Source organism: Phacochoerus africanus, chromosome 13 (genome assembly GCF_016906955.1).
Source record: "Phacochoerus africanus isolate WHEZ1 chromosome 13, ROS_Pafr_v1, whole genome shotgun sequence".
Classification (NCBI taxonomy): domain Eukaryota; kingdom Metazoa; phylum Chordata; class Mammalia; order Artiodactyla; family Suidae; genus Phacochoerus; species Phacochoerus africanus.
The window spans coordinates 6,467,874-6,493,536 of record NC_062556.1 but is presented as its reverse complement, the minus strand read 5'-3'; the positions used below and the strand labels follow the sequence as shown (position 1 = coordinate 6,493,536).

The window sequence follows — 25,663 nt, the reverse complement described above, 5'->3', positions numbered from 1 at the left end:
CGCATTCTAGAATTCTGTGGCCACTCTTCGGGTGACCAAGGGTCATCAAGAGGAGCTGATATTTGTCCACTGTCTTCTCTGGAGGAAGAAGGAAGGTTATGCCATTTTTCTTACGGTCCCTCGAAAAGGGACCCCCTCTCGAGAGCAGCTTCACCTGCAGCGAAAACGTGCTTTGCAGCGTGACCCGCCACCCAGCGGCAGGAGAGACGAGCGGGAACGTCGGCGCGTGGCGTTTCCGTCCGTCTCAGTTTATCAAGTTCTTTAATGCACAACATCGACTTGTGTAACCTGTGCTGCCCGCTGCAGAGTTTGCTCTGATTTTATAGGAGAGGAACTGAAGACTCGGAGCGGTGAAGTCGCTTGTCCACACTGCTCCAGCACCAACTCGGAAGCTGGGATTCACTCCGAATTTCAGCAGAGCTCTTTCGAATGAGACTACTGCTGTTTTGCCTTACATTTGGGAAGAAAGGCAACAGAGAAATAGAAGGAGAAACAGACGCGAAAATCCCCATCAGCGAAGGTGCTTTTTGAATATAAGTACTTTGTGTCATTTGTGCACGTTCCTTAAGCGAAAGGATGAGCCTTTTGACAAATGGCTAAGGGCTGCCCTGAGGGCGAACGTAATTGCGATGCCTAGAAGTAACCTTCTTGGTCAGAGAGGAGAAAAATCCAACAGTGATTTCATGGGGGGAAAGGAGGAAGGAGGAAATGGATTTAGGAGGGTGGCTCTTATCCGAAGTTTGGAGAAGAGAACCAAACGCGCTCCACGTGAGGTCTGATGACACTGACGCCTGAGAACAGGGAACGGCTCTCCGGGCAGAGGGGGCTCTGCGCCCAGCCTGCTCCTCCCTTTCCTCCGGGTCTACGCGGGCCGGCGGCTCGGAAGGCCGGTTTGCACAGGCCAGAGAGCGGGGCCACGAGGTGGCAGCAAGCATTTACTGCTTTTAATCTTTTTTTCTCCTGTGCCATATGGCCTGGAAAAGATGACGCTCGAATTTGATCTGAAATTGATATGCGTGACCTAAAGTGTTCAGTTAATATCATCTCCGGCTTGGACATCCCTTTCAGGAGGCGCGTTTAATGACTTCCCGGAAGGTATCTGAACAGAAGCCTAAACTGAGACTCTGCCTCCCTCGTTACTGAGTAGAATCCCCTCTAGAGAGTTCCAAAAAGTAAGTTCTGGGACCATCCCTTCCAAAGCTTCACAGCTGGGGGTGGGCCTCCGCCCTCTGTCCCGTCATCTGGGCCGGTGGCCCCATCCGTTCTCCTTATTCCTTATTCGCTCTTGGGGACGGAGACGGAGGGGCTGCAGATTACAAACTGTAATCGGTTCACTGGCGGTGGTTTAAATAGTGCCTTGCCGTCCTCAGGGGGTCCAACGCACAGCCTGGTGTTCTGTGCTCTCCACGGGCTTTGGGACACTGTCCCTGAGGTCTGCCCAGACTGGCGACTGTCTCTGTTATTCGAGGGTATGTGGCTTTTAATTTTGCACAGGAATGAGGGGTTCATGTTTTAAACCTACAGAATCCATTTTTTTAAGGAGGCGTGCATGTCCCCAGGAACTCTTCCCAGCTTCTTGCCATGACTTTCAAACACATCATTGACTCCAAAGAACAAATCGTTTCCACCCACCAATTTTAGGCACAGACACAGAAGGAGCACACAGAGGAGCCAGCGCCATGGGTGAGCCACACCCCTTCGAGTCTCACTTCCAGATGCTGGGGGGTCCTTGCTGAGGGGTTTGTATCCCCTGTGTGGGGGCGAATCTCAAGTAACAGGTGACCAGCTTGTCCTGGGACGTGTCTAGAACAGAACAGCCCACAGTCGTCTCACCGCTTCCACAACAATCATTACTTTGTCATTTCTGTGCAAAGTCCCAGCTTCGTTCCAGCAGGCAGACCATTCGAATTTATAGGCACTACGCTGAGCGAACATTTTGAAAGGTGACCTTCCACTGCGAAGGACGACAGCTCTGCCCTGCAGGTGGAGGCAGGGTTAGGTGTGTTTATAGGTGGGACACGCCCAGAAAGGGTCCGTCCAGCTGGCTCCAAGCTCCCCCTCGCTGAGCCGTGTGCGGGGGGCCTTCCTGCACGGACTGTGGTCCTCTTGCCTGCGGGCTTGTGAGAAATGCAGAGTCTCAGGCCCAGCCCAGACTGATGGACTCGGAACCTGCATATTAACAAGATCCTTGGGAGAGTCACCCGAGAAGCATGACCCCGAGTACGTGAGGGGCGCGGGTGGCACAGGGGGCTCCCTGCTCCGTGGGGCTCCTCTCTCTAACCACGCCATCTCTAGGTGCCTGAGGAGGTGGCTTCAAGGCTGTTCACAAAGTAAAACAAAATCTCCATCTCCATCCTCAAAACCAAAGAGCATGTCCTCGGTCCACAGTGAGCACACGTCCAGATGTGTGGCCTTAAAGCGCCGCCCCCCCCGTAAACCAAGGCGCCTACCCCAGGGTGGAAGGCCATGGGGGCTCAGGACTCCGCAAGGAGGGGTGGGGGTGGAGCTGGCTTCAGGACCTGGTCAAGGGGAAGGAGTTGACTGCTGAGTTCTAGGATGTGAAGCAGAAAGAATGGCGCATTAGAGAAAAATGAAATAAACCCAACCGAGAGCAGGTGATGAATTGTGCTGACCCCCCCTTCAAAGCAGGGAATAGGGGCTGGACAAGCAAACCTAAACAGGGTCAATTTGGGGGAAAACATTACACATTTAAGGGTAGCCGCCCTGAGGACTAGGTAGGAAATGTACATGACACTCGTACCCGTGACATTTCTTAGTATCACGCAGAAAATACCAAGACAGCTGTGCTGCTGGAATAGTGATTGTGAGGGGAGGGCCTTTATTTTGGCCCCTTGCTCTGCCTCCCCCGCTGCTGGGAGACTGGAAAACCCACAGGCATGGGCACAGGTCCTCCCATTAGAGAAGGACAAGAGGCTCCTGGATGATAGAGACATAGACAGGTTATGATCTCTAGCAACGAACAAGGAACCAGCCAGGTAGTGGCCCCGGCAGTGCTTACTGTCCATGATGGGCTGGTGGGAGGCAGCTGTTTGATGGAGACGGTTTTTATAGTGATTTCAAGCAAATTCAAACCCAGAGAGAAAGAGTGCTTATGAGGCCCTGTAAGAGAAGGGGGGTGGCCCGGCACCCACGGCGAAGGGAGGGAGCTGGGCTCAGCTCCGGGTCAGCAGGATCCTGGCTGTGCTGGGGTGCCATCTAGACTGGCCTGAGTAAGACTATGGGTGTCCCTGGTAGGGGACATCTGGGAACCATATCAGAGGTTCACACGATAGTTTTTAAGAAAGGCTATGGCCTACTTCAGTTAAGGAAACTCCTGGTTATCTAGGAAGAGCTCCAGTCATTCTTGGTTGATCCTGTTACTGGCTTTACGTGCCGCTGAGTTAAAGACTCCTTCCTCCAAAGGCTGTGGCAAGAGCGTGGGCTGCAGTGTCCAAGAGACTTGATCTCAGCTGATGCGCCTGTGCAGGGGGTTAACCCCTCGAAGCCTCAGTGTCCTCATCCGTAAACTGCACGAGAACTTGACTCTCAGGTTCTAGTGTGAGGTTGAAATGGGATAATTCAGAGTAAGTGCTCGGCTTCACACTTGGTCTCTATTATTTTTCCATAAATTGTAGCTGTTTATTGTTTTCGAGGGGGGGTGCAGAGGATCACTGAAATGTTACAAATAGGAATAGTCTCCCCCGTGGTGAATGCGAGGGTGGGACAGAGCATAAAGAAACACATGTTCCACACGTGCATCTAGGTGGACTGGACCCAAGGTGCCAACTGGAGCCAAGACGCTGCTATTCGGTGCGGGTTTGGGAGCCAACTGCTTCCTTGGCTAAAAATGGCTTCCATGTGGTTTACGGAGGCTGCAGCACATCCCCAAGCACTTACTGTCTGAGGACCCAGTTATCAGGTAAGACCTGTGACCGCTGCCCTGGGTCTCATCAGAGGCGGGGAACTGACCGCTTGTGTCAAATCCCAAGTCTGAGACGACCGTGTCTACCTTATGTGCTGGACACAAGAGCGGCCCGAGCTGGCAAGCAGACGCCTGCGCGACAATGATCTTCATCAAAATCCCTGACAAGTTCCTCCCTCGGCTACTGGTTGGTTGGGCCATCACATGTCTGTTTTTAAAAATACAATCAAAGAGAATTAAGAGGGGCTTTTGGACCACACTAGGTACCAGAAGATGCAACCATTTCTGAGTCTCTTCCACGGTTCTCAAGGAAAGAGGTCTCGGGCAGAGAGAGAGGAAGGAGCCACGTGGGAGGTGGGGGGGTCCTCTGAGACCCTCACTGTCCCCAGCTTCACAGCTCCAGGCGCTGAGCGCTGTGTGTGCCCCACGCTCCGCCCAGCACCCTCGCGAGAGGGTTATCGAGCTGCACCAAACTCTGTGAAGTGGGTGCGATTCCGACCTCGTCTAATAGGCGACCCCGTTTAGCAGAAGAGGAACCTGAACAGCGGAACCAAGTCTGTCCAAGTCCGCAGCATCTCAAGGCCGTGCTGCCGCGTGCCCCTGCCCTAAGCCGGTGGGGTGCAGACTTGAGCAGGAATCGGGATCAGATGCGGGGCTTGTTGCAACAGGCCCCAGGGCCCCACCCCTGACCTTCTGGGATGGGCCTGAGAACCTGCATTTCTAGCACGTTCCCAGGTGAGGCTGATGCTGCTGGCCCATGGCCCTTGCTTGAGAACCACTCCCGTCAACAAAAGCAGGGTTTCTTAAACTTTAATACAAATGATCTTGGGCTCTTGCTACCATGCAGACATGAATTCAGAGTCTGGGGTGGGGCCCGGGAAGCTGCATTTTGAACAAGCCCCCACTGTGTGCGTTCCCCAGGCCCTCTCTGTGCTAGAGCGAGGACACCCTCGGCACATGCCCACCCCAGGGCCTATGCACGTGGGGTCTTCTCCACGTGACATCCCTCCTTCTGGGTCCCTCACAGACACCTGGCTCGAAGTTCAGTCCCCCTGGTCAGAGGTCTGGGGTTCAGCTCCGCCACCCCACGTGCCTCGTCCAGGGTCCTACATCCGAATCCTCCCCAAACTCTTCCCGAGCATCCCCAGCTGCTTCCTGCAGCTGCTCCCTCCACGAAGCCTCCAGGTTCTCGTTTTGTCTTTTTACTGGCCTAGCTGACCGTTCATCACGTCCAGTTCTCCCTGGCAAAATGCCTGGTGTGGCTTCTGCGTGCCGGCCGTGCCCTGGTTGTCTGACGACCGCGGGGATCCCCACACAACTCCTCCGAACCCGGCCAAGCGCAGACCGTCCTGCCCCCCGGGGCGAGGCAGGAAGGGGATCAAGGAAAATCCCCGTCCTTCCGACCAATCGCTGCTGACTGTGGTCTGCCGTGTGCTTGATTCACCTGCGCGTGGTGTGCGTGCGCGTGTCCGTGTTGGTGTGTACACTGTGGGGTTGCTCCTTGAGATGAAGTGATTCATTATCTAAAGCAAACCCTTTAAAATGCGCCCCCCACCACCCCACCCCAAGAAGCTGCCCGCTTTAGAAAATCCCTAAAGAGAAATCCTATGGAAGAGAACAATCTTACAGAAAAGTAGGAAATGCTTTTGCCAATTTTTTTTTCTTTCTTTCCAGATCGTGGACTTGAAGGAAAGGCCATGGAATTACTTTAAGTATAGGAATGCTTTTGTGAACATTTTTTCATTAAGAAAAAGATCAGTTTATCCCCTGATCGGCCTAAGTAAATACTGAATAAATGCCAAGCAGCAGCCTCACTCTTTCAGCCCCTCCCCGGCACCCAGAGCCTCTGTCTGGTCCCCCCCGGTCACCCTCTTGCCCAAGGCCTTCCTGACTCGCATCCCTGGACAAGGTCCTTCAAGGACTCGCCCCGCTTCTGGGAGCAACTGAAGAAGAAGCGGGGCTTGGGGAGAGAAGAGGGAGAGAAAGTGGACGGCAGAGCAGGAACAGAAGAAGCTTGTGCACTGAAACTCTGATGGGACGAATACAACGACAGGAGTTCCTGGCCTGGCTCAGCGGGAACGAATCCGTGAGGATGCGGGTTTGATCCCTGGCCTGGCTCAGTGGGTTCAGGATGCTGCACTGCCGTGAACTGTGGTGTAGGTAGCAGGTGCGGCTCTGATATGACCCCTAGGCTGGGAACTTCCAAATGCCCACAATTATGTACTATATATTATATAAGGATATATAATCTATATCATATGATATGATATATGATATATATAATTATATATGTAATATATGTAATTTTATTTTTATTTCTTTTTTTCTTTTTTTGGCTGCTCCACAGAATACCAAGTTCCTGGGCCAGGGATCAGATCTGAGTCACAGTTGCAACCTACACTGAAGCTGCAACAACACCAGATCCTTTAACCCACCGTGCCGTGCTGGGGATTGAATCTGCATCCTGGCACTGCAGAGACACTGCTGATCCTACTGTACCACAGTGGGAACGCTTATCTATCTATCTGAATCACTTTGCTGTACACTTGAAATGAACACAACATTGTAAATTAACTGTACTTCAAATAAAAAAGCAAAAAAAAAAAAAAACAAAACTGGAGAGGCAGACATTAAATAGAACAAAACAAAAGTGCTGTCTTGGAGCAGGTCTGGAAGCACGTGGGGGGGGAAGCAGTTTCCCTCCCTAGAGGCACATGCTGTTTTGTCACAAGCAAACATGTGTCCGGTACTGATGGCATATACTCAGGGAAGTGACAGAGGATGGACTGTCACTTCCCAGAGGGGCAGGAAGGGAAGGAAGGGGATGAGTGAGGGGGTGTTTGCAAAAGGAGAGACCAAGTCACCCCGGGAATGAGAAGGAGAGGTCAGAAGTAGGATGTGCTTCCGCTATAATCAGGGGGCCCAGTGACCTCCTGGACATCAGGTGCAAAGGGGAGGAAGCGGCAGAGTTGGGGGTGATCCCCACTTTGTGTGTCGGTTTACTCTGTGAATCGTGCTGCCAACAACTGAGCTTAAAACTGTGGTTGATGGAGTTCCCGCTGCGGCACAGCAGGTTAGGGATCCAGCATTGTCTCTGCAGTGGTGCAGGTTCAATCCCCAGCTCGGCACAGGCAGAGTGGGTTAAAGATCGGGTGGTGGTGCCGCTGTGGCTCGGATTCGATCCCTGCACCGGGAACTTCTAAATGCCTCGGGTGCAGCCAAAAAAGAAAAAAAAAATAGCCTAACTGTCCCTCACCTCCTTTGCCTTCTTTTATTTAAAATACTCGCTAAGTGTTAACAGAAATGGTTGGTGCCGGACACGCCAGCTTCCAGCCTCCCTTGCAGCTCCGGGGGGCCCACGTGCTTGCCCTTGGTCAGGGGATGTCAGGAAGCGATGTGGCAGCTTCTAGGTCGGATCCTCAGGAGGCAGCTGCTTCCCCTCTTCCTTCTAACCTTCCCCTTCCCTCGGGCTGAAACCTGCGGACAATTACACGAGAGAAAACTCTCTCTCCATCTTCTTTATCCCATCGTATTCAGGTGCCTCTTTGGTATAGCAGCTTGGCTGGTTCTTGGGATAAACCAGGACGGTAACAGGAGAAGCGGAGATGGGGTTTTGCTTTGAAGTGAAGGGCAGGTGGAGATAGAACTAACTGACCATCAAGAGCTGTAAGGGGTGACCTCAGAAGAGACCAGGGCTGGAAACGCAGACTTGGGAGCGTGAGGCTTAGGGGGTGGTTGAAGCCAGAGGGGTGGGTGAGGTGACAGGGAGACCACAGAGGGTGAGAAGGAAGAGGGGCTGAGAACAGCCTTGGGACAAACAGGCATCTGGAGAGGGCCACTGACTTCATTTCAGTGACAATCACTCACTGCCAACTGGTTTGCTTTCCCGACGGACTGCAAACTCTGTGAGTTCTTGGATAATAGTTTACTGACGTCTGAATAAAACACCTCGGATACGTTTCTGCAAAACAGGTGTTCAAAAGTATCTTCAGAATGACACTCTTGAAAAGCTTTATTTCTTAGCAATAGATCCACTTTCTATGTTTGCTGTTCCTGGCTAGAGACGGAGGCCAGCCCAAATTGGTTTCTCTCTCTCTTTTTTTGGCTGTGCTAGTGGCATATGGAAGTTCCCAGGCCAGGGACTGAATCCATGCCACAGCAGTGACCCAAGCTGCTGGGTGACAATGCCAGGTTCTTAACCCACTGCACCGTAAGAGAACTCCCAGCATCAGCCTGTAAGTGCTGGGAATCAGAAGAAAGATCCCAAATACGATGATGTGGGCCAGGTGGAACTGTGGCAGCCTTGAAAGAACCCCCGTGCCCTGGTGAAGGGGGTGGCTGCCATTCAGTGAAAAGACAAATTATGCAATAAAAAGGGGGCAACAGACACCTCACGGAAGAAGATATCTAAATAGCCAATGAGCATATGGAAAGTGAGTTTGCGCTTGGTAGGTACGAACTATTCCATTTAAAATGGATAAGCACACACACATCCAGTCTCTTTGGGTAGAACTGATGGAAGATAGCGGGAGAAGAAGAATGTACCGATATGACCGGGTCACTGACTGTACAGCCGAAGCGGACACAACATCGTAAATCGACGATAATTCACAAAAAGGGCTCAACTTCATTAGCGATTAGGGGGACGCAAATTAAAACCACAATGAGATAAAACAACCACAAAATTACCGACGGTACCGAATGTTGGGGAGGACGTGGAGGGACTGGAACACACAAACACTGGCGGGGACGGTGCCAAACAGAACCATCATGTCCAGAACTGTCTGGCAGTTTCTGCGAAACTCACATCTGTCCTGTGACCCAGTCATTTCTCATGGAGGAATTTCACGGAGGGACAAGAAAACACGCCTGTTGGCAAAAAGACTTGGGCAAGGATTTTCAGAATGGCCTCATCTGTTACAGCAAGAGGTGGGAACAAGCCAGAGGTGTCTCCGCAGGAGGATGGATAATTACGGTTGGGTACCCGGATGCCAACGCAACACTACTCGACAAGGAAAGGACACAGACTACTCAAACAGTCGGCCCCGTGGACGAACCTCTCGTGCGGAGCAAAAGCGTCCACACACAAAAGGCTACATGCTGTCTGACCCCATCTGTATGACGTCCAAGACCGGGCAAACTAATGTAGGGTGAGTGAAGTGGTTGCTTCAGAGGGAGGGAGCGGGTAGAACTGTCTGGAGAGAGGCCTGGGGGGGACTGTCTGCAGGGACGTAAGCATCCTTGGTCTGGTGATGGGTGCGATTATATGGATGTATTCGTAGGTCATCCAACACCTGAAAATGGAGCAACTGCAGAACAAAACGAGCAATCTTTTTACATGGATGCACACAGTTAGCATTTTGGTAATCGTGATTCTTCCCTGTAATTTCGCGTTTCCCTCCTTTTGAAAGGAGGTTTTCTCTGGATATGGAATTCCGGGTTTCTGCCTGTGTTTTTATCCTATCAGCAGTGTATCAACGTCATTCCACGGCCTCGGTCTGCTGGTTAACTGTCACTCACATCCTTGCCCTCTGTGTGCGATGTGTGCCTTTCTCTGGCTGCTTTTTGTACTCCTTTATCTTTGGTTTTCAGCAGTTTGACGACGATGTCTTAGGTGTGGTTTGTGTGTCTGAATTTATCCTGTTTGGGGTTCCCTGCTTCTTGAGTCTGCAGATTTCTCTTTTCAAACCAAATTTAGGATGTCTCTGCACATCCTTTTTTTCAAAAAAAGTTCCCTGATGGCCCGCTCTTCTGCAATCCAATTATGCATCTGTCAGACTGCCCGGAACAGTCCCACAGGTCCTGACACTTGTTCGTTTTCTCTTCGTGTTTTTTTCCCTCTGTTCTTCAGGTTGGGCAATATCTGTGGATTGTCTTCAAGTCACGGACCCTTTTCCCCGCAGCCTCCAGTGAATTTTTCATCTCAGAGCTTCGACGTCCGGGCTCTGACGCTTCCATTTCGTTCTTTTGTCTCTTGGGGCTCCCTACCTGGTTACCATATTCTTCTTTCTCTAAAAGTGAGTGAATATGTTTATAACAGCTTCTGAACATTTTTATCTGTTAGTTCCAACAGCTGGGTGATTTCAATACTCACGTCTATCAACTAATTTTTTCCTTGATTATGAGTTCTGCTTTTTGTAGGTCTAATTTTTTTTTTTTTTGGCCACACCCATGGCACGAAGAAGTTCCCAGGCCAGAGCTTGAACCCACACCACAGCAGCGACCTGAGCCGCTGCAGTGACAATACCCGATCCTTAACCCACTGCGCCACAAGGGAACTCCCTTGTAGGTCTGATTTTTAAAAAATCTCTATTCGACATGATGGAACACCCTGGGGGGAGGGTCCCTACTTTGTCTCCCATTAACAGGTGTTGAGTTTTGCTGGCAGGCAGGGGATCCTTAGCCAGCTTTGACTCTGCCTGACTTGGTTTTATTCTTTGTTGGGTGGGCCCACTAGAGAGACTCACTCTCAGTTACGGGGTCATGGTCATTGCTCCTCAAGCCGGGCCTGCCTCAGGTCGTGACCAACCGGTCGGGATGCTCAGGAGGATCTCTCCACCCTGGCGGGGCTGGAATTCCCTCCTCTCCCCGCCCTGCACTGTCGCCGGCGCCTCCATCCAGCTCCATCCTGCAGCAGCCGCCCTCGGCCAGGCCTCCCCGGATACATGCAGCTTATGCTTCATCTAAGATTCCCTGGGAATGCCCCGTTTAAATTTCTGGGGCCCCTTCTGCCCAGCTTACTGCTCTCCAGTGCTTGGCCCCACAATTTCTAGCTGCTTCAATCACCTGGAACTCTGGTTTCTCAGCTCAACGGATGGGGGTCCCTTCCTGGACCACCTCTCTGTGCAGTGGTCTGAGAGGTGACCCCGGGCGGAAAGCTGGGGCTAACAGGGGGCTCACTTAGTGTGTGATCCCTTTCACAGGCCTGGGCTGTGCATCACTTGGCCACAGCTGCCTCGTGGGGCTTGTGGCTTAGGGCTGTGGACAGTGAGACGCTCAGTCCAGTACGAGTTACTAGGCAGCAGCTGGAAGCAGAAGTCAGGGCACGCGTGTCTAGTTGGTGAGAGCAACCGGGTGATTCTAACAGGCCTCATCTCCTCCCCCGGGGACCCCTGGCGAAGCCTCACTGAGGTCCCAGAAAAGAAAGAGTTAAGCAGATGGCTGCCCGAGGCTGTCTCAGCGAGATGCCGTTATTACTTATGGCACAGGTTGGATTCTGGTCCACTAAGCAGTCTTCTGATTACAGTGTTAGCTTTCCAGGTAGATCTGCCTATAAGGAGACCTATCATTTCTTGCTGTAAATAACTTGGGATTTCCCTCTTCCATATCAGGCTCTAGTAAACGTAGCTAAAAGGTGTTCTGTGCAAAGGCAGAGCCATTCCCGGTGCACTAACAGTCCCCACGCTGAGCTGCCAGCTTGGTCTCTCCATCTGGAACCATCATCCTCATTAGCTAAATTCTGACCAAATTCTTCATCACGCGCTTTTTCTTACGAAGAGAACAGCTGTGTTAAGAAGCCCTGAGATCATGAGCAGATTCATGATCATTAAAACCTAGTAAGTCTCTACATGGCAACTTGCAGTGCAGAATAGGTCTAGTTCTCATCTTCTTCACCAGAATGAACGTCCCGGAGACCTGACATTTGGCTGAAAAACTGCCATTTTGATCAAAAAGGTGACCTAAATCTACCATAGGCATATACTGCAACTTACATATTATTTTGTTCAATGAACTTCTAAATTAAGGGAAAAAATTGATAATACTCTTGAATCTGGCCATGGGGGTATCTGTGGTTACCTGAACAAGTGAGAATAATTTCACATTAGACAAGAAAACCCAAATGTTAGAAAAAAATCCATGAAGAATCACTTTCTTTGTAATGATGATGTCTAATATCCCAAATACTGCTCAGCTTTGTATGCAAGTAGTTTAAAGAGTTTTTTGGTTTTTGTTTTTTTGTTTGCTCTTTAGGGCCTCACCCACAGCATATGGAGGTTCCTAGGCTAGGGGTCGAAGTAGAGCTACAGCTTCCAACCTACACCACAGCCACAGCAACTCAGGATCTGAGCCGCATCTGCAACCTACACCACAGCTCACGGCAACGCCAGATCCTTAACCCACTGAGCGAGGCCAGGGATTGAATCCGCATGCTTGTTTGTGCATTCTAGTTGGGTTTGTTAACCGCTGAGCCATGAAGGAGACTCCTAAAGAGTTTCATAGACAAACTCACTTGCCCTTAAAGAAAAAAAAAAAAAAACTATGAAGAAAGAACCACTGGTGTCTAATATCCCAAACACGGCTTGGCGTTGTGTGCAAATAGTTCAAAGCGTTTCCAAGACAAAATCACTTGCCCTGTTCCTCGGGCTTGGAGACTGCGGGATGGAAAACGTGTCTTCACTCTTTTTCCCATTTCCCAAAGACGTCTCTTTTCACTCCTGGCCACTAACAGCTGCATCTTCTGGGTGCAATCAAGTTTATAAAATGAAGCAATGCACAGCTCACCTTCAATGCGCTAAGCCCGAGACAGGGGCTCAAGATACAAAGAAAAAAAAAGGAGGGATCCATGATGCGTGAGAAACTCACCAGTGGGAGGTGATTACATTTGCATAATTTGTATGTGATTGTCATGTAAATCATGATGTTTGGCAAGATGCTCTTTAGCAATTTTCAGGTTACATCGATATCGCATGTCACGTGTCTTTCTCTTGCTTTATCTTATCTTCCCCCAGAGGCCAACTGAGATCTTAGGACACGAAGGCAGTGTGCTATGGTCATGGTGGGAAAGGTAAGATCCCAGCTCCGTTATTCCTAATAGTTACGTGATCTGCTTCCACGCTCTGGAGCCATGATTCAGTTACTGTCAAAACAGGGATGGAACTCCCTACCTAACGGCCTATCCTCTAGGGTGGCTGTTGTCAGGATCAAATGAAATCATATGAGAAAAAGGCTTGAAAACGGCACACCACTGTAAACATGAGTATACGAATTCACAGCTTTGTGGAGGCAGCTGACTCCGTATTTCAAAAAATGTCTTGACTTCAGGATATTTACAGGCAGCCCTTGGTATCCTGACTAAATTCTAACCAGTCGATCTGGGGGAAGGATTAAACCCACAGATTTAAAAATATTAACATTTGACCTATATCAGAAAGGATTATCTTCAGTCATAGAGGAGTAAATATTTTAGAGACTCACAAAATAGCCATCTCCATATCAAATAACTAGAAGATGCTGTACATAGAGATTTCAAAGAATTTTACAAGGATCAAAAATGGGTTGCTGGAATCGGACTACATCATGGTCTCAAAGAACAAAGCAGGTTTTGCTCCATTAAGAATGGAGAGGCAATGAGGTCCTGCTGCGGCACATAGGGAACTATGTCCCATCACTTGTGATGAAACAGGATGAAAGATAATATGAGAATAAGAGTGGGCACATGTGTATGATGGGGTCACTTTGCTGTACAGCAGAAATGGACAGAACAATGTAAATCAACTACAATAAAAAATTTTAAAAGAGGAAGTCGCAGTTTGGGGGAATTGTAGCTGATGATGTATTTTTCATGGCAACCAAACGTCACCCCTTGTATTTTAAGGGCATCTGTGGTTTTGATATTCCTGTGCATGGGTAAGCACCTGTTTGAGATAGAAACTAAGGTGACTTTAGAAAATTACATTTACTGGAAGAAAATCCAATCATGGCCGCTGACATCACCAGTCTGAAGATTTCTCAGCTCAGAACATCACTCTCCTACCCGGCAGGCAGGTAACTCCTGGACCTTGTCATGCTGAGTGGTCCGTCTTGCAAAGAAAGCGGTATATCTGAAGCTCTATTGTCACACTCAAATTTCTGACAGCAGACTGTACCTGCGGGGGCAAGGCTTTTTCGGAGTAACACTGCCTGCCTCCTCGCCACAGAACCCAGGATAGTGATAGTTAAATAGTAAATACGTATCTGGGTGCCCCCCCCGCCGCCCCCCCCCCCCCCCCGCCAAAGTTGTGGAGGAAATTGAGATGGCTCCACTCTGCTGATCAGAGAGGAGTTTGCATTCTGCAGATTTTTTTGCTTTTATTTTCACTCAATTTAATATAAATGTCTAATTATGTCGTGGTTCTCCTTGATTCATGTGTTAACTGTATGTTGTTTAATTTCCAAGTGTGCGGAGTCTTCCAGGGATTTTCATGCTATTGATTTACAGCTGAATTCAGTTACGGTCCAAACCCTTCTGTATGATTTCGGCTTTTTTATATTTGCTGAGGTTTGTTTGAAGGCTCAGCATATGGTCCACGATGTTCAGGGCTCCATGGGCATTCGAGAAGGATGTACATTCTGCTTGTCGGCTGGAATGTTCTATGAATGTCAATCCGGGCAAGCCGGTTGATACTGTGTTGGAGTCTTTTAAATCCCAACTGATTTTCTGCCTACCTGTTCTCTCAAGAGAGGCGTCTCCAACTGCAATAGTGACTTTGTCTATTTCTCCTTTCAGTTCCACCAGTTTTTGCTTCATGTGATGTGAAGCTGTATTTTTAGGCACATGGATATTTAGTATGTTATGTCTTCGGGGTGACTGTCCTTAATCTTTACGTAATGGCATCTTCATCCTTAGTAACTGCATCGGCCTGAGGTTTACTTTGTGTGATCTTAACACAGACACCCCAATTTCTGTCAGATTGGTTTTAGCATAGCGTATTCTTCCCCATCCTTTTACTTTTAAATATCTGTGTCTTTACATTCGAGGTGGGTGTCTCTTAGGCGGCACATAGCTGCATCTTGCTTTTTTACCCAATCTGGTAAACTGTCTTTCACTTGGTGTGCTTTCAAGAGAGATTTTTATAAATCAGAAAATGTGTGGTTTTTTTTTTTTTTTGGTGATTCCAAGATTAGTTTTTTTTTTTTTTCCTCCCGTGAGGTGTCTTCTGGGTTTCTGCATTTCAACTCAGCATTTTGAAGTTGTGAGAAATAGGAAGACAGCAGAATCTAATCTGATTTACGGGAATTAACATATACTGCACCCCCAGCTTTCCGTCAAACAGTCTGGCAGATGCTTTGCTCTCGTTTACGCAGCGTGACAGGACTATCTTCTCCGTCTTCCTGCCGCAGGCAAGCGAGGGCGCAGGTCTTCCCTTCCTCCTTAGTAAGAAAACATCGGGGTGAGGTCACCAAGGAAGAAGAGCACCTTTCCCAGCACACCTTGAGACTAGGCTTGCCCCGTGACTTAGATCTGACCAATGAGATACAAGTTCCTGGAAACCTTCCCCCAAGAAGAGCTGGCCTCTGTTTCTGCTTCTTTGTTGATACCTCCTTCTTCCTCCCTACGGCCCGGACTGTGGATAGGATGACCATGTGGCATCCAGGGCTGACCACTGCCACACTGGACCATGAGAGGCCCCCCTGTCTTGGGGTTGGGAGGACAGCGAGGTGCTGGAAGCCTGGCCCCCCCAGGGATGCTGCCTCAGGGTGCTTGCCTCCAAATGTCTATATGAACGAGGAATAAAAATCCATCTTGATTAAGCTGCCATTGTTCAGGGAGCTTGGTGTTTGCTCCTGAAGCCAGTCCTGATGGATGCAGTTGGGATGAATGAGCATGAACACTGTCCTAGAATTCTACTCCACGGTTAGACAGACTCACAGTAGCATCTGTTATGATTTCGTGTGGGAGTTTTACAGAATTGGGAAATAAGCGATTTTATTTTTATCTGATTTCTCAACCTACCAAATTAAAATCAACCCCCAAAAAGGGGTGGCCAGGCTGGAATGCCATGGTAAAGCTACACATGATGCGTAGAAGAATTGCAGACTGGGATTTAAGACTTGACTCTTGTCCCACACCAGCTGGGTGCTCTTAGGGAGGTCACTTAGTCTTTCTGAGCCTCCATTTCCGATAAAATAAAGACATCAACATCTACTTCATAGAGTCATCTCATTGGGTAAATAAAACAAAGCAGGTGACAGCTTGGTAAGCACCAAGGAGCACAAGGGACTATGATCATCAACTGGGAGGCATGTTTTATGTCTAACTCTGGGAGGTAAAATCTTCCTACACGTATGTGCAGGTCGTTGGTTATAAATAAGAATGAACTGAAAAGTTCATTCTATTTAGCAACTTACGAACATAATAACAATTTAGTGCTGATGGTCACAATTTAGATTTCTTTCATACCTTTCTATCAAAACTCTCAGAATTCTTTTTTTTTTAATTATTTTTATTTTTATTTTTTGCCTTTTCTAGGGCTGCACCCACGGCAGATGGAGGTTTCCAGGCTAGGGGTCGAATCGGAGCTGTAGCTGCCAAACCTACGTCACAGCCACAGCAATGCAGGATCCGAGCCGCGTCTGCAAACGATACCACAGCTCACGGCAACGCTGGATCCTTCACCCACTAAGCAAGGCCAGGGATAGAACCCGCAACCTCATGGTTCTTAGTCGGATTCGTTAACCACTGAGCCATGTCGGGAACGCCTCAGAATTCTTTAATATGTCATTACTGCATGTTACAGAAAACATTCAGGTAATTTTTTGCTTTTTGCTTTGTTTCAATAAACTGATCTTAAAATGTGGATTTAACCATTTAGTTTCCTGTGCAGTACCTGAGAAACTTTGCCAGAATGACTGCTTTGTTAAATACTGCTTTCTGATTTAAACTATACTGCACAAGTTCAGTGCTTTTTTTTTTTTTGGTCTTTTTTTGCTATTTCTTTGGGCCGCTCCCGTGGCATATGGAAGTTCCCAGGCTAGGGGTCGAATCGGAGCTGTAGCCACCGGCCTACGCCAGAGCCACAGCAACTCGGGATCTGAGCCGCGTCTGCAACCTACACCACAGCTCACGGCAACGCCGGATCGTTAACCCACTGAGCAAGGGCAGGGACCGAACCCGCAACATCATGGTTCCCAGTCGGATTCGTTAACCACTGCGCCACGACGGGAAGTCCCAAGTTCAGTGTTTTTAAACGTGTTTGGCAGAGAGGCAGAGGCAAGGTCCAGCTTAAGTCTGAAGCTGGAAGAAGACGAAAACCCTGTGGGCCTGGCTTGGGAGGAGCCAGGGCGGAGGCTGTGCGACGTTTAAGAGAGGAGGGGGGTGACAAAGGCCACCCATGGAGGCAGAAGGCACCTCTGCCCATCAGCACTGTGGACCGGGGCAGAGCCACTAACCAAGGGCAGCGGGGTGGTGGGGGTCTTTAGAGAGGAGGGGCCGTTTCACGCCACACCGAGGCAGCCTTGGCTTCGAGCAGCCCTGAGGAAGGGATCTGGTGGGACGCGTGCAGTGGGGTTCGTGTTGTTCCAACTCAGGTCTGCACGTACGTCTCCACAGGAGTCTGGTCTGGCTGGGAGAGCACTGGGGACAAGGGGTGAGAGCCAGGGGTGCCATTTAAACCGAGCTATTTATTGTGGGCCTTTCTGTCCGGTGGAGTTCATCTAATTCATATTTTTTAACTCATATTTTTAATATCTCAGGTTTTGTAACAAGGCAGCTTTGCTGCAGAGAAGCTCAAAAGCATCTTCCTGAGCTGGTCGACAACCAGAAGCAGAAGGTCTTGAAAGGAAATAATCTGTTTCCAGGAAGAACATCTCACTCGTGTGTTTCAGCATCTACCCATGTAAGAATGAGCCTTCAACTACCCCACACCTGACCTCCGAATTTGAAGAATGTCCCTCATCCAAAAAAAATCAAGGCTCATATTTTAAGAACTGCATTTTCTGGGAAATGTTAAGACTGTATTAAATATATTTCCAGAGTCTCTGCTCCTCCTTCCCTGGACGTGGTGCTGGATACTAGTTTCTTGGAGACCCCAAGGGCCCTTTCGTCCCGCAACTGCTATAGTTTGGGGCAGGCTTTTTCAAGGACAGACACAACAGAGGCCAAATCCAACGAAAAGGCAAGTGCCATCAACCCTGGAAGGTGATTTGAGGATGAGAAGCTTTCGAGAGGATGACCAGAGATCCCTGTCCCCATGGGAGAAACAATGTAACGAAGATGACAGCAATTTCAGCCACTCTGCAGGGACTCCACTCTTGGACCAGAAGAGGTGCCTCCCAAACTACATCTTGACATACGACTGGATACCGTGTATCTCTTTTCAGATATGTGTGTGCGTGTGTGTGCAAGAGGAAAGGAGATTGATTTAACGTCCTATTAAAAGGGAACCCTAGCTACACCGAGATGAAATCCACCATCAGCTTTTGTCCTGGTTTACAGAATAAATATCAAGGATACTGCACATGTACGTGAGCTGAAAACCCACTGGAAACCCAACATTATTGGCCTATGCGTTTGAAAATATATTCCAAGAAAATAAAACCAGAGGATAAAAGTAATTGGCAAAAAATACTCATCGTGGTGTAACAGCAAAAAATGGTAAAAACCCAAAGGGCAAGCGTAGCCGATTCTCTGACGAGCGTGACAGGCGTTTTACAACGATTCAGCTGCACCTGTGAAAAGTGCCTCCTGATCCACAGAAGGCGAGTGGGTTCTCCTTCCCGAAGGTTTGCAGAATGGGTGGGTAACGCCCGAACATGGGCATGGCGTCCATCGGTTTAGGGGACATTCACTGGGGGCAGCTCCTCAATAACTGTGCTCACTCCCCTCCTATATGCATCTGCCCGAATCTCAGTCACCGTCCAGGTCCATCTCCATGAGCCGCTCCTGCCTGGAGCCTTTGACTCTAAGCTCCCTGAGGACATGAGCTGTGTCTTATTCACCAGTGGCTTGTCCGCATATAGCACCAGGTTGGAGCTAACCCACATGGTATCTTTGTCCCAAGTAGAAAAAAGCACCCGTTCCTGTGGGGGACAGCAGCTCCAGGCCGGGGCTCAGGGCTTGGTGAGTGGCTGCCATGTGGATGCACTTCAGCCCCCACTCAGAAAGCTGCCCACTGCAGGTACGACCTACTTCACCATCCATGGTGAGGACCCCGTGGCTGGCACAGACGAGGCACCTAAGAAATATGTGCTGAATGAACGGATGGAATGAGATCAAGAAGAGCTAAGCTTTTCTCCCGGGTTCTTCTCACAGACGTCCCAGCTCTAGCCAAGATCCTCCATCAAGTCGCAGGTTACCCATCTCTCAAATGTGGGCAACAGACTGGAGTCACGAGGACCTGGACCGCCTCTGCCCTGCTGGGACTCCACGCCTGCTGCCTAAAGGTGCTCAGGACCCTGGCAAATGAAGCCATCACTCTCCAGAGCTGGGCGGTACCTTGGACAGTTACCTTGGCGAGGTGTGGTGGGAGGCTCTAGCGCCTTGGCCAGGTGTGGTACCATACCGTATCGATAATATACATTGGTCTTCGTTCTCGGAGCTCCTAAAACCCTTTGGATCTCCTGCGTGACAGGCGTGCCTTTTGTCTTTATAAGGAGCCCCTTCCCTGAGGTTATGCTAATAAGACGACCTACTGTGGGGCCCTTTGATGGCCTTGGGATGGGGCTGGTCACAGGAAAGGTGATGAGAGGCTTGGAACTTTCAGCTCCACTCACCAAAGTCTCGGGAGAGGGGATGCTGGAGGATGAGTTATAAAAATTCTTGAACAAGAGATTCAGAGAGCTTCCAGGCTGGTGACCACAGCCAGGTGCTGGGAGAGAGACCCGCCCTGAGAGGGTGTAGCAGCTTGTGCCTCGGCCTCAAGGACTCTGTCGCCCCAGGGAAGGTCCTGGGAATCCATGTTCTAAAAAGCACTCCAGGTAATTCTACTGTGCACCAGGGCTGGGAAGCACCAGGAAAGCTGATTCTGGCCAGGTGTGAAAAGCCTTTGTTTGAATTTATGCACCTCAAGGTACGGCCAGCAGATACTGGTAGCATTAGGGCAGCATTTTAATGGCCGTGAAAGATTTTAGGCAGCAATGTTTAGATCTGAGGGATAGGCCAGCCCAGTTTTGGAATCTGTAACAAGTGCCCCTAAAGTAGTCTAACTTTTTGCAGCTTCTTTCCTTTCATCTATATCAGAACTCACGATCTCTAGAAATCCCACCTCCCTCCCCCCACAGAGCACCTGCCGTGGCCACCACGGACTCAGCTGACAAGAGGTCCAAGATGAGGGTGGCGCTGGCGGAAAGGAGCCAGGACTGACTGTCTCTCCACGCGATCAGGTCAGGTTTCTAAGCTTAATTCCCTTCGCCTTTGAGGGCAGAGCTCAAAGGTCAAGGCACTAGAATCTATGACAATGCAGTTATCAGCTGATCCCCTGCTCCCCGTCTTCCTCCCTCGCAAATGCAGCCTCTACAGAGGTTCACGTACTCACTGCTCAGGTGTCTGTGGGGGCTGGAGGCTGAGCTGAGAGGCCGGGCCGCGGTGCTGCCAAAGCTTCCCCTCCCCCACACCCATGATTTTCCATTTGGCAGGTGAAGTCTGGCTCTGTTCTTTGCATTAATGCAGACATCAAATAAGGCGTAAATCCAAAACCCCAACATGATCCCTGCACAGTCCCCGCTGCACACAGAAGCTTCGGGAAAGCACAGAGGAAAGCCTGGGAGGTGGGGGACTCTGGGTCTGGCACACCCCACACACCCCACCGGCCTGGGTCAGGACCAACACCCTGGATCCAGAGCTTGTCCGAAGGGTGCAGACGTTGCTCTGGAGGGTCCAGCCTACAGTGGACCATCTCGTCCTCTGTCTTCAGACTGAAGGTGCCACACACCTAAGTGTCACCAGAGTCACCTTTACTGCAGCCTCATCATCACTCTGTTCTTGAGTCAAATTTCCCTTTGAGAAAGGGAACCCGAGCAACAGAGACGCAAGCCAACTTGCCCTGCCTGGACCGCAGTCGCATCCCCCAAAGCCCAGGAACCACTGCAAACTCAAGCCATTTCCCAGGGAGACACACGCCCTTGGCCCTGGGCTCCATGGGAGCTCCTCTGCAAATGCTCCGTTTCCCTTCCTTGGGCCTCTCAGAAAACCTCCAAGTGGGTTCACCCATGGGGCTCCTTGCCTGGGATGCCCAGTGGAGGCCCCCGGAAGCCACGCCACCATGCTGCTGCCTCCGTCACACCGGGGCGGGGGGGGGGGGCTGGGGAGGGGGCTGTGACTTGTGGCTGACCTGCCTCAATGGCAAAATAAATCGCAAAACTCGTGGCAAAAAAACAAAGGAAAATATTTTTTAAGGTTTTTTTTAAAAAAAATGGGTGGGGGAAGGCATGTTTGGAAATCACTGCTTTCATCCTCGGGGCCTGGGTGCCCCGGGGAAGCATGGCCTTCAGACCTGGTGCCTATTTGCACGGCTGGTCTGGAGAGAGAGGCCACCCGGCGAGGGTGGCTGGGGCTGCTCAAGTCCCTCTGCTCATGGGGGAGGCCGTCACTGCACAGTGGGCTGCCCCCAGGACCACAGCGGAAGGAGGGGACAGGCTCACTGTCCAGAGGGCAGCAGGCCATGGGGACCAGGTCACGTTGGAGTCACAAATCCCAAGAGAGAGATGGGATCAAGGATCGGGAACACGGCACATTCTCGGTCCATCTCTTAGGCTGTGCCAGGGTCTGGGGAGCATCCTGTCATGGGCAAGGTCTCCCCTGGTTCAGCCTGAACTGCACCAGCCCATCAGACAAAGAGGAGGAGCTTCAACAGAAACCCGGGCAATTTTCAAGCCATCCAGAGCTGCGTTCCGTACCTCGTTCCAGATGACAGAGTACGTGACGGTGGGGAGCATCCTCAGTTACCTGTCAAAGCGGAGCTGCTTCTCGTAGAAACTGTATCTGCCTAGGGGTGGGGTCAGGGGGTGGTGGTGGATGGAAGGGTGTCTGTCACTGCACCCCATGCAGAGGATGGATATGAGGCCATCTGCGAGGAACAGGGGAGTCGGGCACCACGGGGAAGCTGCCTCTATGACAACGGAGACCAAACCAAGGCTTGCTGCGAGGCTACGAGAACCCACCGCTGGGGAAGACACTTCCTTCGGTCCAGGCAGCTTTGCTCTGGTTACTACCCGAGACGTAACCACTTTTGTGACACATGCGCAGGCAGCAGGAAAAGACAGTCGTACATCCCTCACTGTCAAGGCTCTACTTACCAACTTCATCCCTGATGTTCGCAAGTTCGATCGACAGCTCTTTTTCTTTCTCAAGGGCACTTTCGCTCTGCAAAAAACAAAACGGATACCGAGAGTCCCCTAGGTGTAGGCTGGAGAAGCACTTGCACATGTGTAATTCATGAATCACAGTAAGCAAATATTTACACAGTCGAGCTTTTAAGGAGATAATTTTCTCATTATATAAGCATATAAAGAACTTATAAAGGCAAGTCTGACTCATTCATTTGCATCACATTCAAATCACAAAACTTGTATCATATTAATAACACTCAGCGTTGTGCTTTTCTCTGTATTTACTCTTGTATCATTCTACCGTAATTATCTGCATGTCTACGTCCTACATATCAATCTCCTGTTATAGCTTATTACACATTTTAATTATTGTCACTATTATGCCATTATTTCTCTGAGGGGCAAACACTTATTTTACCAACTGTCCCCTTAAACTTACCCTTTTATCCTTATGTGCCCCGTTAGCTGCCTAATGAATGAGGAGCAGAAAGCCCAACCTGAAACATTTCTCTTTGTAATGAGACCAACACCAGACCTTAAGGTTTCCCAGTTTTTGTGTTCCACCCTCTGCATCAGTAGAAGGAAAAAGAGGAAAATTCACACTCCAAGTATTATTTGCTGCAAAGAATGCCATTTGGAACTAAATGACTGCTTGGCTGTTTTCAAATCTGACACATACTATGACATAAAATAGAGGAGGTGAAGGTGTGATTCAGCACAAATATTTATGTTTGTTATGATTTTATTACTACTAATAATAACCAGGAAAGATGTGTTATGCAAATTCTCTTTGAATCAGAGGGACCAAAAATACAGGCTTTCAAGGAAAGGGTTTCTCATTCTCTAGAAGGAACAGGCTCCCAAAGCAAACGTTTCCAAGGAGGGAATTTTGGCTAAAATGCATACCGGATATCTAGCCGGAAAATCATCAGGACCTCAGGACCTCGTGAAGGCCCTCCCTTCCTCCCTTTCTTTCTCTCAATGGTCACACTCTGGCCTATGGAAGTTTCTGGGCCAGGGGTTGAATATCTGAGCCACAGCTGCAGCAATGCCTGATCCCTTAACCCACTGCACTGGGCTGGGGATCAAACCTGCACTTCAGCAGCAACCCGAGCTGCCGCAGTAGGATTCTTAACCCACTTCACTACAGCAGGCACTCCCATGAATGCTTTTTTTTCCTTTTTTTTTGTCTTTTTCTGTTTTTAGGGCCACCCCTGCAGCATATGGAGTTGCCAGGGTAGAGGCAGAATCGGGAGCTGCAGCTGCAGGCCCATACCACAGTCACAGCAATGCAGGATCCGAGCCAAGTCTGCAACAACCTACACCACAGCTCACAGCAACGCCGGATCCTTAACCCAACAAGCGAGGCCAGGAATGGAACCTGCATCCTCATGGATGCGAGTAGGGTTCACTAACTGCTGAGCCATGACTGGAACTCCCTCTTTCTTTATTAACTTCCTTTTTTTGTTTGTTTGTTTTTTTTTTTTTCCATTTCTTGGGCGCTACCATGGCATACGGAAGTTCCCAGGCTAGGGGTCGAATCGGAGCTGTAGCCACCAGCCTACGCCACAGCCACAGCAACGCGGGATCTGAGCCGCGTCTACAACCTACACCACAGCTCATGGCAATGCCGGATCGTTAACCCACTGAGCAAGGCCAAGGATCGAACCCACAACCTCATGGTTCCTTGTCGGATTTGTTAACCACTGAGCCACGATGGGAACTCCTTATTAGCCTCTTTTGACTTTGATTTCAGCACCTCCAGGCAACCTGTGCTGAGTGGGAATAGAGAGCTGTCACGATCTTGTTTCTGTGTCTGCTGTGTTTAGACCCCAGTGACACGTGTGCTATTTTAGTTTGATAGCAGGGTCTCAGGTTATCCAAAAGGCATTTGCTAAGCAACATCAGAATTTCATGCCAAAATAAAACTCTACTTGCATGATCAGCTGAGAGCTATTTTAATCATAGGCATTAACAAATATTAAGTCATGGTTCTCTTAAGACTACTGTAGCAGAGACACGCCCTTGAGGGCAGTGGACCCTACGTCACTCCTGAAGCTTCCCTCCTTCATCCCTGCCCTCAGCATCCCTGCCTTCCCTGGATGTGAAGGCTGGCAATCACCCCCAAGAGCACACATTCTCCTGATCACTTCATGATGCTGCCTCTAATGCCACGCCCACTGTGCAGGGTTGACTGAGGGTAAATAAATGAGGGTGCCTGAAGCAGTTGAACGGTCCCTGGCACCCACAAGCTCTGGACACGTGCTGGTTGTTATTACGACTCTGTTGTTTCCATTTGACACCTGGTAGGTAACAGGTGCTTTTCTATACCGAGTATCTGAGTGTGTTTAGAAGTGGCTTTCTTTAAAGCACCTTTTGGCTTTGCCCTGATTCTCCTCTAAGTTCAAAGATGAGAGAACCCAGAACAGGGAAAGTGTCTAACCCGACTGATCACGGGGATCAGGTGCTAGCTAACAGCAATATAATGCAGCCTGCTGACGGTTACCTGTTAAGAAAACCTGGTATTCCAGAGAGGGTACGTTCCAGGATGTACCCTGAAATGAGGGGGAAAAAATAACTCGTTCCTACTATCAAGAATAATTTCAAAACTCAGCTCCTCAATTCCTAAGCACAGAGAACTGTGTCCTTAACACAACAGAAGTAGCACCACACTCTGAGAGGTGCAGACTCAGACGAGGTTAGGCAGGGAGCAAACAGAAAACATAAGACAACTGGCGCTAATTTCTAACCCAAAGCCAACGTCTCCCTCAGCTCCTGCACAGCCCTGGGATGGAGCCCTGGGATGAAGGATGTCATCTGGGCAGAGGCATCCAGCATCACGCCCCAGCACAGCCCACTTCCCGGCCCCAGGAGAATCAGGCATTTGGGGAAGAAGTGGCCCGAGGGTCCAGCGAGGGGCACAGGTCCTGGTGGGAGATGGTGCTGATAATGCTGATGAAGATGAGCGGACTTGAATGCCTCAGAAGAAAAGTCTCTGCTTTGGCAGAAATGCAAGTGACAGAATCAAAGAAGACAAAGGGAGGGGCGGGAAGGGAGAGAGATGAGATGGGAAAAAGGGAGAGACCAGTGAGATGAGAGACCCTGCATCCTCTCCCCTTGGGGAAGCAGGCGGGAGAAGCTGAGCCATAACCCACCCCAGCCCCAGCCCCTGCCTCCCACAGGTATGGACACTACCACCAACCAGTTCAAAGTCATCGCACAAGCTCACAAGGAAGGGTCAGCTGCCAAAGACAGGAAACGAACCCGGCGGCTAAAATGTCGAGGGAAATAACTACGCTCGGGTGAGGTCTGCGGGTTAGTATGTCAGCACTAACTAACCTTTACAGAACACGTTCCAGACGTCAGGCACCGAGAAAGCCCCTTTCTTCACTGACTTCTCAAATACTGTTAAGTGGGTCCTGAGTTTTATTTCCCATTTTGGAGGAAAAACTGGGGCTCTGTGGTCGGGTAACCAGCCAAGGAACCTGTACAAGCAGCCAGGAAGTGGTAACGCAGGAGTTTTAAGCTAGGACCCCCACTCTTCATCGAACGCTAACACACAGGACAGCGGCCCCCTCGGACCCATGCTCGTACACACCCGACCTCAAGATCCAGACCGCGCCAATCCTCAGACTGGATCTGCGCACTCAGGACCACCACACTTTCGGCAAGTAGCTGGAAGAGAGGCAGGGCCAGCCCCTGATCATTCTGTTTTGA

The 25,663-nt window shown here is 49.8% G+C and overlaps 1 protein-coding gene across 4 annotated transcripts in view; it reads right to left on the bottom strand.

The window, feature by feature from the left end:
• Positions 1–25,663, bottom strand: part of MTUS2 (microtubule associated scaffold protein 2) — a 478,717-nt gene that overhangs the window by 45,339 nt on the left and 407,715 nt on the right. For all 4 annotated transcript variants that reach the window (XM_047755832.1, XM_047755833.1, XM_047755831.1 and 1 more), the window contains one exon: positions 21,914–21,980. In XM_047755832.1, coding sequence (XP_047611788.1) covers positions 21,914–21,980 — 67 coding nt within the window. The remainder of the gene's footprint in view (positions 1–21,913; positions 21,981–25,663) is intronic.